The sequence below is a fragment of the Aegilops tauschii genome, chromosome 6, assembly GCF_002575655.3.
Source record: "Aegilops tauschii subsp. strangulata cultivar AL8/78 chromosome 6, Aet v6.0, whole genome shotgun sequence".
In the NCBI taxonomy this organism is placed as follows: domain Eukaryota; kingdom Viridiplantae; phylum Streptophyta; class Magnoliopsida; order Poales; family Poaceae; genus Aegilops; species Aegilops tauschii.
In genome coordinates, this window is record NC_053040.3 from 183133466 (window position 1) to 183153769 (window position 20304).

Below are 20304 nucleotides of genomic sequence, written 5' to 3' on the forward strand. Positions count from 1 at the left end.
AAAGGGGCAAGTAACTTTCGATGTAAACAATTTAAGTACAAGTTACCGGAAGGAGGCACATTGGATCTAGAATAGAAACTTGATAACCCAATTGACTTGGCTTGAGACAATAAGAATGATGAAGTCCCCTTAAATCTTCATAATGTAGCCAAGTCTCCAATGCCCTCCAACAACACCTATTGATCAAGCTTGAGCTGGTTGGTCCCCAACCAAGTTGGGTCCTAAGAGGTTAGTCACAATAGGCTTGGCTACCTAAATGGTTCTTTTCTTGACACCACTTTGAGCACCAAAAAATTTGGCAAACACATGGCCAACATTATCCTTCCCAAGAGAATAGATATCATCAATAATAATTGGGTTGGATAAGTTACCACTAGTGCATGAAGAGGCGAGGTGACCTTTCTCACGACATAAGTAGCAACGTCTACTCTTCACTTTCTTCTCACTTGATTTCTCAACTTGAGAAGCATTAGCTTGAGGATTCTTGGGAAGAGGACTTTCTTCAACTTGTGGTTGAGCATGAGATCGAACTTGTGGCCGCTTCCCTTGTTGCTTGTCACTAATGGCCTTTTTCTTCAATGGGCAAGATCTAACATGATGCCCTTCTACTTTGCACTTGAAGCAAACAATCTTGGCTGAATTCTTGACTTGTTCTTGGCCCTTCTTTTTGTTCATCTTGGACTTCTTCTTCTTGTTGGAGTTGAATCCAAGTCCAGCTTTGTCATTGGGGGATTTTTGCACTCTCAAGATGTTGTTGAGTGTAAATTTCCCTTCATGACTCTTTTCCAAGTCTTTCTTCAAAGAAGTGACTTGGGCCTTGAGCTCTTTGATTTCCTCTACATGGTTAGTCTCAACACAAGCACTAGAGGAAGTATAAGCTTCATCGTTAGAGCAACAAGGCAAGGAAAGCAATTCATCACAAGATGTACCAACGTTATGCATGGATGAATCGCGAGGACTGGCACAAGGCAATATAGCATTTTGACTAAAAGTAGTGCTAGTGTCCACATGAGGCTCACTAGATGTTACCTTAGCAATCATGGCCTCATGAGCTATCTTTAGCACATTATGGGATACTAGAAGATCATCATGAGAGCTTGAGAGCTTTTCATGGCTTTCTTCCAATTTCCCATAATTGCTAGATAGCAACTCAAGTTGAGCCCGTAGCTCAACGTTCTCCTTTAAAATGGATGCTTCACAAGAAATAGAGTTAGTAGCACAAGCATCATCATTAACAACAAGAGGAGAAGGCAACTTGGCAAACTCTTTTAAATAAGAAGCTTCAAGTTGAGCATGAGACTCGGTGAGTTTGATGAGCTCACCCTTGATGACCCTTGAGCCATTTTCGAGGTGCTCAAAATCCTCAAGGAGTCTAGCATGAGCAACTTCAAGCTTAGCATTTTTAGTTTCAAAAACATTGGCCACCTCAAGAGCTCTATCATGAGATTCCTTCACTCTAGATAACTCTAGAGCAAAAGTCTCCTCAAGAGATTCCTTGGTGGTTTGTTCAAGTTCAAGAGCTTGAGAGAGGTCCGCAATCTCATTAGCATAATCACGCTCATGACCTTCCATTTTATCAATGGTGACCTCATGCTCCTCAAGACGAGATTCCAACTCATCAATATATTTCTTGCCCTCAATAGCAATAGACATGATTTCCATGAAGTTGGAACGAGCAATTTTATTCTTAAGAAGAGCTTTAAAAATTATTCCCCACTTAACTTTTAAGGAGGCAACATCATCATTCTCTTCATCATAATCGACATCATCATCACTCTTGCCATCATCAATATTATCACAAGATATATTGGGATTCAAAGTGGGAGATACCTTTGAAGCCTTGGCCATAAGGCAAAAAGCAATAGATGATGATGTGGGATCCCTTGAAACACCATTCAAGACCACATCTTGCTCCATGGAGTGTTGGTTTCCTCTACATTGTTAGCACAACAACTCGAGGAAATACATGCATTTTTATCATGCCAACAAGACATAGCTAGCATATCATCATGAGATTTAGTCAAGCAATTTGTACATGATATGCAAGGACTATCAACACAAGCATGTGAAACATTTGGAGTGCTCGAAGTGCTAGAGTCCAAAGATGAAGCATCGCAACAAGAAAGTGATGAAGGATTATCAAAACTAAGCCCACTATCATCATTGCAATGAACACCACTACTCACCATGTCATTACCTTGTGGCAAACCACATGTAGGTGAAGTAGAAGAAGTTGAGAACACAACACGGCCGGAGGTGGAGGGAGAACAACCATCCCCACAAATCTTGGACATACCATATTTATCTTGAAGCTTTGTCCACAACTCATGAGCATCCCAGAACGACATGAGTTGAAATATAACTACATTGCTCAAAGCATCGTAAAGCACATTAGAAGCTTGAGCATTGAGATAAGAGTTTTTCTCATCCTCTAAAGATAATCTTTGGGGATCATTTGGAGGAGAAAAAACCCATATCTCCAATTCTCTCTAAATTTGGGTCCATGACCCTAAAGAGATTAAGCATGTGAATTACCCAAACATCAAAATTTGTGCCATCAAAACTAAGAGTGTCAGAGAATCCTAAGCCCCTAGTCAACATCCTTACTCTCTAGGCGGTTAAGCCCTATAAAGAGAGACGAGGCTCTGATACCAATTGAAAGAATGTGGATGTCGCCTAGAGGGGGGGTGAATAGGCGCTTTAAAATAATTACGGTTTAGGCTTGAACAAATGCGGAATAAACCTAGCGGTTAATTGTCAAGCACAAAACCTACAACAACTAGGCTCGCCTATGTGCACCAACAACTTATGCTAAGCAAGATAAACAACTAGGTGATAGCAAGATATATGACAAGAAACAATATGGCTACCACAAAGTAATGTGCATAAGTAAAGGGCTTGGGTAAGAGATAACCGAGGCACGTGGAGACGACGATCTATCCCGAAGTTCACACCCTTGCGGATGCTAATCTTTGTTTGGAGCGGTGTGGAGGCACAATGCTCCCCAAGAAGCCACTAGGGCCACCGTAATCTCCTCACGCCCTCGCACAATGCAAGATGTCGTGATTCCACTAAGGGACCTTTGAGGGCGGTCACCGAACCCGTACAAATGGCAACCCTTGGGGGCGGTCACCGGTACCCGTCAAATTGCTCGGGGCGATCTCCACAACCTAATTGGAGACCCCGATGCTTGCCCGGAGCTTTACACCACAATGATTGAGCTCCGAACGCCACCAACCGTCTAGGGCGCCCAAGCACCCAAGAGGAACGAGCTCAAGGGTACCAAGCACCCAAGAGTAATAAGCTTCTCAACTTGTAACTTCCACGTATCACCGTGGAGAACTCAAACCGATGCACCAAATGCAATGGCAAGGGCACACGAAGTGCCCAAGTCCTTCTCTCTCAAATCCCACTGAAGCAACTAATGCTAGGGAGGAAAATGAGAGGAAGAACAAGAAGGAGAACACCAAGAACTCCAAGAACTAGATCCAAGGGGTTCCCCTCACATAGAGGAGAAAGTGATTGGTGGAAATATGGATCTAGATCTCCTCTCTCTTTTCCCTAAAAAACTAGCAAGAATCCATGGAGGGATTGGGAGTTAGCAAGCTCGAAGAAGGTCAACAATGGGGAAGAACACGAGCTCAAAGGATAAGGTTCATTGGGGAAGAAGACCCCCTTTTATAGGTGGGGAAAAATCCAACCGCTATGGTCACAACCCGCACCGAGCGGTACTACCGCTAGGGCGGTAGTAGCCCTTTGAAACACAACAACGAGGAGGCAAAAAGGCCAGAAGAACCATCGGAGCGGTAGTACCGCTTGACCTCACGGTACTACCGCTAGGGGTAGCGGTACTACTGCTAAGGGTAGCGGTACTACTGCTTGCGAGCGGTACTAAAAAATTACATTCGTGCCTAACACCGCTGGACTTGTGACGAGTTTTTGGTCCCGAGCGGAAGTAGCCACGGAAGTAGCCGCGGTAGTACTGCTCCAAGCGGTAGTACCGCTCCCAAGAGTAGTAGTAAAAAATTACATCCGCTCCTGTCCGCGGTAGTACCGCTGCAGCCTTTTCAGAACACCAAAACTGACACAACTTCTGCAAACGGACTCCGAATTCGACGAAACCAAGTTTGTTGGAAAGCTAGCGACAAGGGCTAACACAATATTGATAGAAATACCAATAAGAAGCAAATGAGAAAAGGCCCAAAAGAAAATGGTGAGAACCCTTCCTCGGATAAGACTGGTAAAACCTCCAACATCGAAAACATCATAGAAGACGCATGCAAACTCCGTTTTCGATGAACTCAAGCTTGTCATCAAGATGACCATAAGCTCTAAGACTCACAAAGAGAACCAAACAAGAACCAAGAAACATGATGCAAGGATGCAATGGTTTGAGCTCTCGACGAACGATACGATCAAGCTACTCACTTGAGAGCCCCCCTTGATAGTACGGCTATCGATCCTATAACCCGGTCTCCCAACTACCACCATGAGACCGGTAAAATAGAAAACCTATCAAGGGAAAACCTTTGCCTTGCACATGGTCCACTTGAGCTGATGATGACGATCTTGACTCCCTCAAGTTGGACCACCTTTCTTGATTGCGTTGGCTCGATGAAGACTAGATGATTACTCCCCCATAGTCCACTATGGGTGAGCCACTCTTCGGCACATCTTCACAAGTCCATTGTCACCACAATGGACGGCAAGCTTCAAGCACTTGATCTCTTCGTGATGCTCCACTTGAACTTGCACATGGCAATCTTGATGACGATCACCACTTGATGTCATCCTCTCCATGGGTTGAGTGATATCTTCCTCTTGACGCAAGCCCATGAACACGTACCTAACCCCACATAGAACTCTCACATAGACCATGGGTTAGTACACAAAGCACAATGGACAATGCTTACCATACCATGGGATCACTTGATCCCTCTCGGTACATCTTCTACGCTTTGTGAGTTGATCAACTTGATTCACTCTTGACTTAGTCTTGATCAACCTAGAATCTTTCCAACTCTCTTCATTTGGATGATGTCTTGAAGGTAAACATGAATGATCACAAAATCTTCTTCTTCAAGACATGCTTGCAATAAGCTCAACTCTCACATGACCAATCTTTGGATAATTCCTTAATAGCACCTTGGTCAACACAAACTCTCCTTGAAACCAACACATGTACTCCAAGAAAAGCCTATGGACAAAACCTTCAAATATAACTCAAGGAAACCATTAGTCCATAGAGATTGTCGTCAATTACCAAAACCAAACATGGGGGCACCACATGTTCTTTCATTAGGGCAATCTCCACAACCGAATTGGAGGCTCCCAACACCACCACGAAGCTTCACCACAATGGAATGTGGCTCCGAGGTGACCTCAACCGTCTAGGGTGCTCAAACACCCAAGAGTAACAAGTTCCGCAAGGGATTAGTGGGGAGGATCAAATTTCTCTTGATGAAAGTGTAGATCTAGGCCTTCCCAACCAAACCCTAGAAAATCAACAAGTTTGATTGGCTAGGGAGAGAGATCAGGCAAGAATGAGCTTTTGAGCAACAATGGACCTTGGGGACGAAGAGGTGAGTCCACTTGGAGATGAAGACTCACTTATATAGTGGGGGTGAAAGCACAAGTGCTCCCTGGGTGATTTTGGTAATTAATGTCAACATATCTTTTGTTGGACTAATAGTTTCAACTAGTATATTTCAGTAAGTTTAATAAAGGCGTGGCATGGACAAGAGGATGTGGAACCCCTTCTAGATGCTAAGGACAGAAGATTGGCAAAAGCTCAAGACTCTTCATTTCTATTTTAGTGATCCAAGATCACATTGAGTCAATAGGAAAGCCAGTACTATTAAAAGGGGATGAGGTGTTGCTTAATGGTCTACTTGCTCAAAGTGCTTAGTGATATGCTCCAAAGCCCTCAACCACTTTCTCATTTCCAAATATGTCCTAAACCTAAAGTCAAACTCGGCACCACCGATTTGATTCATCCGGCGCTACCGAGTTCACTTGACATAGCCACTACCAAAAACCCTAATCAGTCTGGTCTCACCGATGGGATCTCGGTCTCACCAAGATGGGCTTGCAAACTCTCTGTTGCCTGTTGCAATTATTTCGGTCTCACCGAAATATGCAGTCGGCCCCACCGAGTTTGCTTGACCAACTCTGTGTTTGCTTATTACCAAAATCGGTCTCACTGAGTTTGTGTAATCGGTCAAACCGAGTTGAGGTTTTACCCTAACCCTAGCACATCGGTCCCACCGAGTTGAAGATGGACTTGGCGACATACGCTGAAGCTAGAGCCAGGCTTGCCACGCCTGAATCAGATTCCTCTTCAGACTCCACCTCAGCCTCCTCAGAAGCAGACTCCTCCTCTGAATCCATCTCCTTGCCAACAAACGCACGAGCCTTGCTAGATGAGCTCTTCTTGTGTGATGAAGACTTCGACGAAGACTTGGAATAAGACTTTGAGGATTTCTTCTTCTTATTGTCATCAGAATCATATTCCTTGCTCTTCTTCTTCTTCTTGGTCTCATTGTCCCACTGTGGACACTCAGAGATGTAGTGACCAGGTTTCTTGCACTTGTGGCATGTTCTCTTCTTGTGATCACGAGTAGAAGCTTCATCGTTTCTAGAGCTGGATCTTGAAGACTTTCTGAAGTCTTTCTTCTTGGTGAACTTCTGGAACTTTTTCACAAGCATAGCAAGCTCCTTTCCAATGTCTTCAGGATCCTCAGAACTGCACTCAGATTCTTCTTCAGATGAGGAAACAACCTTTGCCTTCAAAGCGCAAGTTCGGCCATAGTTGGGACCATAGATATCTCTTTTCTCAGATAGCTGGAACTCATGTGTGTTGAGCCTCTCAAGTATGTCAGACGGATCGAGAGTCTTGAAGTCAGGGCATTCTTGAATCATCAGGGCCAGGGTGTCGAATGAGCTGTCAAGCGATCTCAGAAGCGTCTTGACGATTTCATGCTTGGTGATCTCAGTGGTGCCGAGTGCGTGAAGCTCATTTGTGATATCAATGGGGCGATCAAATGTGAGCTAGACATTCTCATTGTCATTTCTCTTGAAGCGGTTGCGAAGAACACTAATCCTTGAGTCTCTCTGGGTTGAGATGCCTTTGTTGACCTTGGAGAGCCAGTCCCAGACTAGCTTCGCAGTTTCCAGAGCACTCACGCGACCATACTGTCCTTTGGTCAGATGACCACAGATGATGTTCTTGACAGTTGAGTCCAATTGAATGAACCTCTTGACATCAGCAGCAGTGACACCTTCACCGACCTTGGGAATGTCGTTCTTGACGACACACCAGAGGTCGACGTCAATGGCTTCAAGATGCATACACATCTTATTCTTCCAGTAGGGGTAATCAGTGCCATCGAAGACAGGGCACGCAGCGGAGACCTTGATTATCCCTGCAGTCAACATAGCTAAAACTCCAGGTGGTTAAACCGAATCACACAGAATAAGGGAGCACCTTGCTCTGATACCAATTGAAAGTGATAGTTATCGACTAGAGGGGGGGTGAATAGGCGATTTTTATGAAAGTATTCAAAACACGGGGGCTTTGAAGACAAACAGTAGAAATGAACCTATTGATATGCAGCGGAAGGTAGTCTACACTAGACAAGCCATAGTCAAGTAAGCAATGAAGTGAAAGCACGAAGACTATTAGTAGCTAGGTAGTATGGATCAGGATGGAAGATAGTATGAAGCCAAACAATAAACAGTCTTTACACAGTAAAGCCAATCAGTTCAAGCAATCAGGCAATGACTTCATGAAGACAAACTGTAAAGTAGAGATATGGGAAGGATAGAACCAGTTGCTTGGAGAGGACACGGATTTGGTAAACCAGTTCCAGTTGTTGTGACAACTGTACGTCTGGTTAGGGAGGCTGAGATTCAACTCAGAAGACCGCGTCTTCACCTTATTCCCCTTGAGCTAAGAACACACAGTCCTCGCCCAATCACTCTGGTAAGTCTTCAAGTTAGACTTCCAAACCTTCACAGACTTCGTTCACCGGCAATCCACAATGGCTCTTGGATGCTCAGAACGCGACGCCTAACCGGCTGGAGGATTCACAGTCCTCAAGTGTAACAAGTCTTCAGATCACACGGACAGAAAGACTTCAGTGATGCCTAGCACTCTTTGGCTCTGGGTGTTTTGGGCTTTGTCCTCGCAAGGATCTCTCTCTCAAATGCTTCGGAGGTGGGTTGCTCTCAAACGACAAAAGTCATGCACTAACTCTGAGCAGCCACCAATTTATGGTGTAGGGGGTGGGCTATTTATAGCCAGGAGGCAACCCGACCTGATTTGTCGGCTATTTATAGCCAGGAGGCAACCCGACCGGATTTGTTCAAAATGACCCTGGGTCACTAAGGAACTGACACGTGTCCAACGGTCAGATTTCAAACACACGCGACAGCTTGACTTGGGCTACAAGTAAAGCTGACTCATCCAGTTCTGGATAAGATTTGCTCTCATTGTCTTCGCTCGAAGACATAGGATTTGGTTGAGCATCACATAGTCACTCTGACTTTGTTCACTTGGACCCCACTTAACAGTACGGTGGTTCCTATGACTCAACAAAGAAAAAAAGGAAACTACGAAACAACTATGTCTTCGCACTCCATAGTCTTCACGCGATGTCTTCTCATGTCATAATCTTCAGTGTGAATATCTTCACTGACCATCATTGTCTTCAATGTCTTCACACATTTTTAGGGGTCATCTCTGGTAGGTAAACCGAATCAATATGGGACTACTACCTGTGTTATCCTGCAATTCTCACAAACACATTAGTCTCTCAACCAAGTTCGTCGTCAATACTTCAAAACCAACTAGGGGTGGCACTAGATGCTCTTACAAGAAACACACAAAAATGAAAGTGTAAGTGAAATGTGAGTGTAAGTCTCACATCTCACTATTTGACATGTGAGTGTCGGATCTGCGATGGAGGGCTGATGTTCGTTTCTTCAGGCGCAAAGCGGTAAGTGAAGGCAAACGATACAATCAACATTGGATCTTGATCTGACGGCTCATGTTTGAAAGATAGCGTTTGACACGTGACACCAAAATGGAAATTTTCCAGATTTGCATTGAAACCACATACTTCACACATTAGGACACATAGACTATTTTTCCCCAACTGGAGACTCGTTGTACATGTGGTGATGGAGTGTATGTGTGTAGGTATATATACGTTGTGCTGGTGTTTCTGGAAAAGCACGTCCACGACTCTAAGTCTTCAAAGTGAGTAAACTGAATTTTTTTTATTTTAAAAAATACAGTCAACTGATTTGCTGGCAACTTATGCCTCTTTGTGAAATTTGTATTACTCATATTAGCCATGCTTAGAGTAATGTTAGTGATTGCTTAGCAATTTTCCCCAAATTGAAAGGTAGAACCAGAAGCTTGGGTTAGTTCTGGTCCTCTAATTGCATTAGAGCAAGCACTTACAGATTGTAATGAGATTTTTTTTGAGAAAATGTGGACACTTTATTAATCAAGCAACATAATTACAAAGAGTCTCTCGGATACATTCTGGAGTAGAAGTGAAAACACAAAGACCATTACAGCTCAAACACGACTTAGCTAAATTATGAGCTAAAACATTAGATTGCCGATGAATAAACTTGACCCGAGAAAAAAGAATATTCGACATGCCATCTCTGATCTCTGAGACCACAACACCAACGAGTGAACGATCGCGAACATGGGAATTGATTCTCTGCACCAAAGAGAGGCAATCGAAGGCAAATATCAGTGAATCACATCCCATCTCACGTGCAAGGTTAACTGCTCGCCGAAGGGCATATGCCTAAGCTAATTCAGGTTCAGGGCTTCCATAGTTGGCTTCTCTACATGCAATAACAAATTGTCCATCAGAGTCGAGAGCAACCACACCTACACCAAACTTACTTAGCTCAGAGAAGATCGCGACATCACACATGAATAATACAGAACCCGGCGGCGGCGAAGACCAAGAGGTACTTGAGGCAATGCTCTCATGCCTATGCACAAGATCCAATTTGTATAGATGCCGAAAGATCAAATCGACATAAGCCTTTATCTTAAAAACGGTACGGACAGGATATGGCTCATCTTCATGGTTTCGAACAGAGTTCCACGCCTCCCAAATATGCCATATAGTAATAGCCATGACCGTAGCCTGCTGATCTGAGGAACGAGAGAGGAAATCAAACAGCCACTGCTTTGCCGAAGAGAAGTTGGACCGCCATAGCTTGATGTCGAAGGATTGCTTCACTTGCGACCATATCTCATAAGCAAAAGGGCTAGCCTGCTGATCCGAGGAACGAGAGAGGAAATCAAACAGCCACTGCTTTGCTGAAGAGAAGTTGGACCGCCATAGCTTGATGTCGAAGGATTGCTTCACTTGCGACCAGATCTCATAAGCAAAAGGGCAAAACAACAACGAGTGCTCGATTCCTTCCGTCCTCCCACAGAAACAACATAGGTTAGAAGTTGGCACATGACGACGTTGGAGTTGGATACCTGATGGGAGGTAATCGTGAGCAATCCTCTAAAGGACCACCTTCATCTTATTTGGAGCCTTGATAGACCAAATAGATTTCCAACTTTTCATAATAGTCATACCACCCGATGCCATTCCATGTCCAGGCGCACTATGAACTCGTTGGAAACGAGCTGTTCGAGCCAAATTATACGCTGATCGTACAGAGTATTCTCCAAATCTCGTGTGAGGCCATCTGACATAATCATCATCACCATGTCGACCAACAGGAAGCAACATAATCTCATTGGCAATATTCTCATTGAAAAACGCTCGAACCGTATCCTCACACCAGGTACCTTGGTCCTCATCCAGAAGACACTTGACTGTAGCCGTAGACGGTATCAGAGACATCGTTTGAAGTAAATCAGGTGGCGTGGACGGTATCCAATGATCACCATTAATACGAACAGCCGCTCCATTGCCAATGCCTCATTGTACCCCTTGCTTCAGTAGCTCACGACCAAATAAAATACTGTGCCATGTGTAAGAAGCCGATCTAGGTGCAACAGCATGCCAGAAATCGCCATGAGGGAAATATCTGCCCTTGAGAACCATCTGCCCTTGAGAACCCGGGCGCAGAGGGAATCCGGTGAGGTAAGAATACGCCAACCTTGTCAACCAAGCATGGCCTGATTGAATAAGGCCATATCACGAAATCCCATCCCGCCAAGAAACTTAGGTGTAGTTAGGCCTTGTACAATGAAAGGTGCTTAGAGAGATGCTTAGAAAAATAAACCGAGTTTTTCTGAAGCACCGGTGCCTATTTCTACAGAAGAGACGCTTAGTTAAGCGTCTACCCTGTACAAATAAGCACCAGTGCTTAAGGAAAGTCTGGTTTATTTCTCTAAGCACCTCTTTTAAGCACCTCTCATTGTACAAGGCCTTAGCCATTCGCACGACCTCCAGTGCATTTTTTTAATGACATTGTGACTGAGTATGCAAGAGTTTTCACCTGAAAAAAGAAACGAAAAAACTGATTTGCTGGCACGGTTTTTTTCTTTTCCATCACGTAGTTATGCCCTAATCTCCACCACAAGGCAAAAACTGGTCTTGTGCGGCTGTAGGTTGCGCCGTGCCGTGCATCCATCAAACTCCGGAAGACCGCCCTGCCCCACTATAACATCTCGCCAAGCCCGAAAAAACGCAAAGCAAAGCGCTTTTGGTTAAACTCATCGCCAAACCCAAGCGCCTCCTCCGAGCGTCCGACGCTTCCAAATCTCTCCTTCCCTCACACTCCACCGACGCCCGCGGTGACCATGGCGGCGGAGCAGAGCGCGGAGCACTTCAGGGGGCAGGCGCGGCTGCCGGGCTTCGCGGCGCCGCGGCGGTACGATCTGCGCCTCACGCCGGACCTCGCTGCCTGCACCTTCGCGGGCTCGGTGTCCGTCTCCGTCGACGTTGCCGCGCCCACGCGCTTCCTCGTGGTCAACGCCGCCGACCTGGACGTGTCCCCCGGGGACGTGCACTTCGCGCCCAAGGGCTCCGGCCAGGTACCTACCTAGCTGCTCGCGTGGCGATTCTCACTGGTTCCTCGGTTTGATCTATTCGTGTGAGGTTTGGGATGTGGGAAGCTGGGCCTTGGCGATTGGTCGGGTGGGGTTTTGCAACGGGGTTACGACCAGCGGCTAGGTTTTTGTCTAGGTTTCGCCCTTGGAAGTTGACGTTTTAGCATTTGCCTTGGCAGTGAAGTGAGTGAGATCGATTTCGCGCTGCTTAAAAGCTCAACAGTTGGATGTGCACTGCTTACTATAGGCCTCATAGGTTCTTTGCCTACGAGTTGCAACTGACTCTAATTGGATGTATTGTCTCTATGGAACATTGAGATCGTGGTATTTCATTTATGAGGTGTAGATTTGGAGAAAGTAAGAGATATGTGCTGCTTACATCTTAGGCAAAGCTCAACAATAATAGTCATTATATTGTTTACATATTAGGCGAATGATCTGTGTTAGAATAGAATGCACTGTTTTTTTTTCACAGTAAAGGACTGTTTCAAACATTTTCCTGTCACCAGGGCCATACGCCGTAAGTACTAAATCAGTCTGCACAATCTGGAGTTAGACCTCGTACTGACGTAAATTTAATCATAAAAATTTGCATAGTCTTCATAGTTTCCGCAGCAAGATTAGTTTCTGCCAAAAGGTGATTTACAAAACATTTAGTACCAAGTGCTATCCTACACTATTATAACCCGCTCTCATCAAAATAAGCAGTCTAGATTTTTTCTTACGAATAATCTACATTGTTATAATCTGAAGAGTCTTTTTCTCCAGAAGTAATCTGCACCGCTATAGTCCGCTTCCATCTGACTGAATTGTCTAGATTAAATCCTTTTTTATAAGACCAATCTGGACTTCTATAATCATGTCGCGCACAAACAAGCGTTGTCATATATCCTTTTTTTTCTGGACTAATGTGAGTATTTCTAGATATTTTGGACCAAGATGGGATTTTTATCCCTCAGTATAAATCATTATTATGTTTGCTCCCTAGCTAGCATGTAAATCCTTCTATTTCTAGCATTTGCCGCATATCAGAAGAACAAAAAGAACGAACCCAGTGCTGAGGCTGGTTTGAACCCATGACCTCCAGGCCACAAGTGGAAGGACTCTGCCACTGCACCAGGTCCGCGCTTCAGATCAGAAGAACAAAATAAGGAAATAAAATCACGTGCTTCAGCTCACAAATAAATATGTTAGAAATAGGTAAAAGTAGAATAGGTTGATTGATTGCCATTGACAGGATTTTTCTTGGGAACCACAAACTAGTTCGGGGGAGACAAATCAGTAGGCTAGTAGCTATGCTTTGATTAGCTTTGTCCGACAGCAAAGGGGAAACCGAGATGGAGAAGAGAGTTGGAATTGTGAGAAGTGAAATGGGTGGCTTGACGGTGACATTCACGGACATGGGCAATTAAATGCTTTGGTAATCTGAAGCGTAACTTCATGATTTATACTAGTACTAATAGAGTGCTGAGTTGGGGGCCCCTAACTTTTGGGGGACCTGTGCAGTTGAGCAGACTACACCTGCTTGAGATGTCAGGCTGCCTGGCACTTCATTCTATATTTGATCATGAATCATGCTATCTTTTGTATCAGGTGTTACTTCCTGTGGAGGTTACCAGTGCACTGGAGGATGAGATCTTGATTATTCGCTTCAATGAAGTGCTTCCTCTTGGGGAGGGAACTTTGGTAATTGCATTCCAAGGAACTTTGAATGATAAGATGAAGGGTTTTTACATAAGGTAATCATTTGATATCTCAAAGGTTTATATTTATAAAGATATTCACAATATAATCTTTTCCCTTTTGATTGTTAGTGTGTATGAGCTCAATGGGGAGAAGAAGAACATGGCTGTAACCCAGTTTGAACCTGCTGATGCAAGGCGCTGCTTCCCATGCTGGGATGAACCGTCTTTCAAGGTTTACGGCTTTGCTTCTTTACTTTCTGTTTTTGGCTGATTGTTTGCTATTACTTCCGTTGTGCCGGGGAAGGGAAGAAATGCGTGACGTATAGTGTTTATGTGGATTGCTATTCCTTATAGTTGGCTTCAATGAAGTCCATGAATTTTGTGTGATGTTATCCATTCTGTACAATTTGGCTGTTAACTGGTTAATATTTCACTTTGTTGGATTAGTAAATTCTGCGTTTTCAATCTTTTGTTACTCGAGCTCTCGATTTGAACCAAACAATTTGGCCTCACAGGTTGGATGTATCCTTCAACCCTATGGAATATGCTTCCATGATGCCTGATTATATTCATCGGGAGCAGTATCGTTTGATTTTAACTTATACCAATGCTTACTTCAAGTTGCTTTGGAGTCATCATAATATGCCTGATTATATTCATCGGGAGCAGTATAAGCACGTGCAATTTATGTTTTTTGTTTTTTCAATGAAGGCTAAATTGTGGTGCATCTTTTGAACAGAAGGATAAATATTAAGCAGACTTATTACATACTTTTGGGTTTAACTGTTCCTTTTACCCATGCAGGCTGTATTCAAAATTACTCTTGAAGTTCCGTGTGAGACCGTTGCTTTGTCAAATATGCCAGTTGTTGAAGAGAAGGTCAATGGTCCTACCAAAACTGTCTACTTTCAAGAATCACCGATAATGTCAACATATCTAGTGGCCGTTATTGTCGGCATGTTCGATTATGTAGAAGCTTTCACCGCGGATGGTACTGTAGCTCCTCTGCCACATTACTTACCACAGGTCTCTCTTTCGCTTTCACCTCTTGGCGGTTCATGCTGGCCTCATTTCCCCTTTGCAGGTACTAGTGTTCGTGTTTACACACAGGTTGGTAAGAGTGCCCAGGGGAAGTTTGCACTAGAGGTTGCTGTGAAGACACTGATCCTCTTCAAGGAGTAATTTTCTGATCTCGTGCCTTAGTATATTGATTAACAATGTCGTCTTGAGCTCTTGTTGTAGTTATCTCTAGATGCTGCATTTCTTAAACCCATAGTGTTGTTTAGGAAGTTATGGTACTCTAATAATTACCAAATCATTCTGATGTAAATAATACTACCATTGCACATAGCTAGTCAAACCGATGCACCTCTGTATTCTGAAACATTAGTTCCATAGGTTGATCTATATGTTTTGGTTTGAGGCGTTTGTGTATATGCACTTGATTAGGAACCGTATATTTTCCCATCTATATGCAATACAACTTTACCAAATATTGCTTTACAAGCTCATTTGATGATGTGATGATTACTAAGGCCCAGTTCTTTTGGCGAGTTCAAATAAGCTGCCCACTCCCCAGCTTATTTTAGAAGCCCCAACGAATATGGGGGGTGGCTTCTAACATAAGCTGGGGAGGGGACGGCTTATGCTTTAAGCCGTGAAAGAACAGGGCCTAAGTCTTTCCAATTTGTAAAATGATTTTTATGCTATGATGATTTATTAAATTTGTACCCCTTCTGGAAACCTTTTCAAGTGATTGTATTTATTTGAGTATCTGTCACCTAAAACTGTATTCATGGGTTCAGCTAATGATGGCTCATTTGTAATTGTAGGTACTTTGCTGTGCCATATCCTCTCCCAAAAATGGACATGATTGCCATTCCTGATTTTGCTTCTGGAGCAATGGAGAACTATGGCTTAGTTACATACCGTGAAACAGCTTTGCTATTTGATGAGCGACACTCTGCAGCTGCTAATAAGCAAAGGGTAGGTACTATGGGTCTCACTCTGAGACCCATGGGATCATTCTATGGGGTTTTATTGTTTCAACCATTCGTACTAAGTTGGGAATGTGGTTCTCGATCGTCATTAGGTCTTTTACAAAGACACATGAAAATATATTTAGTTGTATCAGTGCACAATGCTGAATCTCATAACAAAATCAAAAGTTTCTCTCGCCTGGCAATTAATAACAAACATAAGCACTGAGATGCTACAAGTCATTTTGTTGAGTAAGTGTGCATATGGTGTTTGCCGGCCATGTGCCATTGACACCATCCTTTAAAAACTAATTAGTCAATTCCTTCTTATCTGTCCAGGTTGCAGTTGTTGTCGCACATGAATTAGCTCACCAGTGGTTTGGAAATCTTGTGACTATGGAATGGTGGACACACCTATGGCTGAACGAAGGTTTTGCAACATGGGTAAGAAACTGAAAACACCAAAATATCAAGAACTTACAATTATTTCATGTTGTTGCTCATTTAATGTTACTGTCATGGCAGGTATCCTACTTAGCTGCAGATCGTTTCTTTCCAGAATGGAATGTTTGGATTCAGTTTCTAGAGGAATCTACAACAGGTTTCAGGTTGGATGCTCTTGCAGGGTCACATCCAATTGAGGTAACAATTATGTCGTCACTGTCAGCGTGCTATGATATGACTTGTTTAGGGATCTGCACTCATGTTGGACAGGGGAGATATGTCAGTTTCATATTTTAAAATGTCATGTTTACCTGAGAAAAATGGAAAATGCCATGAGAATTTGGATTGCCATATGCTTGAGAAGCTTTCAAGATCTTTTATGTGCATGTAGCATATTTCTTACCAGTCAAGTCTCCTGCTATGACCGTACAAAAAATGGGGGAAAAGGGAAAAGGTCAACTGCTTCTCACATTTCCAGTAATATTCTAGAGGGAAATTTGGTCCTGTCACACTGAAAGATGGGGGGTTTAGAAAAATCACATTCTCCTAAATGCACTAGCGGAGACTTTAAACTTTCCATTCATGCCTTCACACTATGCCAACTGTGTACATTATAACCTATCTTACTAGTTGATGTGTTATGTGGCTTATTATCTATTATTTTCAGGTTGATGTAAATCATGTTGATGAAATAGATGAGATATTCGATGCTATAAGCTATAGGAAAGGAGCTGCTGTTATCCGAATGTTGCAAAGCTACCTTGGGGCTGAGATCTTCCAGGTTTGTTCTGCTTATTTTTCCCAGTTTGCAAGTTTAACAGATCATGTGACCCTGGCCGTATGATTTCTTTTGAGATGCTACACCCCAGCTCAGAAGGACATACTCTGTTATTTTCTTAATGTATTTGGACAGTTGGGTGACCTATACGCAATCTTAGCTGTAGTTATATAAAGACTATTGATTGGAACTTAAACTTGCACATTAGATCCACATTTGTGGGAACCTGTCAATTGAAAATTAAAATAGCTTTTGAGTGGAAACAAGAAGTTTACTGAACTGTTCTTCGTTTTGCTAGAAATCACTGGCTGCATATATCAAAAGGTTTGCATATTCAAATGCCAAGACAGAGGACTTGTGGGCTGCCCTCGAAGAGGGGTCTGGTGAGCCAGTGAAAACATTAATGCACTCATGGACAAAGCAGCAAGGTTATCCTGTTGTCAGTGTAAAACTCAAGGATGGAAAGCTAGAGCTGGAGCAGGTTGGCCACAGACATCTGCAAAATCCTTTTCAACTTTACATGTTTTATCATTATTATCAAATTTTGTTCTGGCTTGTGGCTTTCTGAACATCCTTTGGTCTTGTCTCTTTGCAGACACAGTTCCTGTCAAGTGGGTCTGAAGGAGTTGGGCAATGGGTGGTTCCCATCACACTATGCTGCTGTTCATACTCAGTTCAGCAAAAGTTCCTTTTCCGTGGAAAACAGGACGATTTCAATTTGTCAGGTCTCGTAGAATGCCAAAAGAAAGATGATTTCTGGATTAAACTTAATGTCGACCAGACTGGTTTCTATAGAGTGAGTTATGACGAGGAACTTGCATCCCGACTTAGGCATGCAGTTGAGACCAACATACTGAGTGCAGCAGACAGATATGGTAAAACTCTTGCATGGCTTCTTACAACTGTGTAAGTCTTTCCCTGTTTCAACTATTCTCACATTATTATTACTGTCTGATCAATACAGGTGTACTTGATGACACCTATGCCCTCTGTATGGCTGGTAAACAGAAGCTGGTCACGTTGCTGCATTTGATTGCTGCGTACAAGAATGAGACTGAGTATACTGTGCTTGCACATGCCATCAACGTACTACTCTTCCTATTCTAATTACTTTTTGTTGTTCCTAAACTTGATTTTTGTTCTAAAGCGTTTTTGTTCTTGCCCTTTTAGACAAGCCTGAGCATATATGAGATGATGGCTGTTGCTGCACCCGAGGAGTTGGTTAATATGAAGAAGTTCCTAATTGACTTCCTTGAGCCATTCGCACAGTAAGTTATCTGCTTTTATCATTCTGTAGTGGAAGGATAGTTTATCGTGTAGTCTCTACTAACCTTCCAAAAATCCGTCCTTTGCAGGAGAGTTGGCTGGGATGCCAAGAGTGGGGAGGGTCACCTGAATGCACTGTTAAGAGGTACCCTCTTATCTGCTCTTGCGGAACTAGGCCATCAGTCTACCATAGATGAGGCTGTCCGTCGATTTAATGTCTTTCTGGAAGACAGAGAGACGCCACTCCTCCCACCAGATGTCCGAAAGGTTAGCACTGTGACAGAACTTAAATTAAGCATATAGCTATATAACCTTGCAAACTATGTAGAGTCCACTTCTTAACCATCTTACTGTATTGTACAGGCTGCATATGTTGCTCTGATGCAGACAGTGAACAAGTCAAACAAGAGTGGGTATGAATCTCTCCTGAAGATTTACAGGGAAACTGATCTGAGCCAGGAAAAAGTCCGTGTGCTAGGTAAGCTAGTATTTCCCTTTTGTTGAATCATATGTGCAAGTTACAATGATATTTGTGGAATCTCACTAAAATTTATGATCCTCTTCTTTGAAGGTTCTTTGGCATCGTCCCCTGACCCTGACGTTGTTCGTGAAGCGCTGAATTTCCTGCTATCGTCTGAGGTAACAAGAAAGTGATAGAACGTTTTCGATGATACAGTTTACTTTGAGCCAGCTTAACTCACGATATATTGCATCCATAGGTAAGGAATCAGGATTGTATATTTGTGCTCCGCGGAGTGACTGCAGCAGCGCATGAGGTGGCATGGACATGGTTGAAGGTATTCATAATTGCTATTTTTGCATCTCCCTGGTTATATGATTAGCCTTGTTGCTCTCTTTTGTTCTTCTGTACTGACTAAATGCCTTGTCGGTGGTTCAGGAAAACTGGGACTACATAGCAGAGACCTTCACTGGACACCTGCTCACCTATTTCATCACCGTCACTGTCTCACCGGTAAATGTCATAACCTGTTATATGCGACTCTCATACAAGCAAATGCATGTGCACGACTGAAACTCAGAATCTGCTAACACGGAGGAAACGTTGTTGATTTGTCTCAGCTTGCCACGGACGAGAAGGGTGACGAGGCGGAAGAGTTCTTCAAGAGCAGGACCAAGGCGAGCATCGCGAGGACGGTGAAGCAGAGCATCGAGAGGGTGAGGATCAAGGCCAAGTGGGTCATGAGCACCAAGGGCGAGGCCGACCTCGGCAATGTTCTCAAGGAGCTCGCTCACAAGCATTGAGACGGCTAGTCTAGAACCCTAGGTAGGCGGAGCACATTCGGCCCTCCTCCCTGTGGTGCTGGTTTGACTGAGCACTCCAGATGTGTACTTTAGAATAATTTGGTAATAAAAGGGCGGTTATATACTTGATTTATATCATGTTGATTATTGTTGTCATGTTGATGCCGTGGTTTAGCAGATGCGTTTACGTCCCATGCTGCTCCGAAGGCTCCTGGTGCTGTTTGGCTTTCTGGAAACTATAGAAAAGATCCAAACATGCATTCTTCCCAAGCATGCATTTATGTTGGACGTTGGGGATTTACGACAATCTGGCTGGATCCTCTCCCTCAGTTCTTCCCCTAGGGGTTTTGATGGCTTGGTTTGCGATCGGTGGAGGATGGGCAATTCTAGGAAGGAGCATGCAAAGGACCTCCTAGGCTGGCTGAATTTGCATGAAGTAGAGCAAGAGAGGTTCATTCGGGAGGAGGAAATACTTTAGCCACCGGATGTAGCTAGTGATAGCGAAGGTACACACTACTCGGGGTTTTAGCCCTACAACCCGCTATTCAGATATGAGGTCCGCCTAAAATCTGGCGAAGGAGTATGGAGGAAGATCGATGGCAACTTGTTCATGATTTAGTTTGGGTGCTTGGCTGATTGGAACAAGGCAATGAACATGTGACCATGGCTATTCATGCACCAAGCAGTAATCATGAAGGAATATTATGGTTTCGAGAACCCTAGATCAGTTGCCTTGAACAAGCTAGCTCTATGTTGCCAGTGTCGCCCCATGGGTGAGATCTTGGAGGTACAAATAAAACTACCTTTTGGTTATGTTTGGGATTTTGTTAGAGTGAG

At 43.6% G+C, this 20304-nt stretch overlaps 1 protein-coding gene across 1 annotated transcript; it reads left to right on the plus strand.

Moving 5' to 3' along the window:
- The first annotated feature begins 11633 nt into the window (after positions 1-11633).
- LOC109775281 (aminopeptidase M1-A) lies at positions 11634-19600 on the plus strand. The gene is made up of 19 exons (XM_020334033.4): positions 11634-12037; positions 13646-13791; positions 13867-13969; positions 14542-14728; positions 14822-14915; positions 15570-15723; positions 16056-16160; positions 16242-16358; positions 16828-16941; positions 17237-17419; positions 17534-17813; positions 17903-18024; positions 18109-18206; positions 18294-18471; positions 18568-18682; positions 18776-18843; positions 18924-19001; positions 19103-19177; positions 19285-19600. The coding sequence occupies exons 1-19, from the start codon at positions 11804-11806 to the stop codon at positions 19465-19467; spliced, it is 2634 nt and encodes an 877-aa protein (XP_020189622.2). The 5' UTR covers positions 11634-11803; the 3' UTR covers positions 19468-19600.
- The last annotated feature ends 704 nt before the right edge of the window (positions 19601-20304 follow it).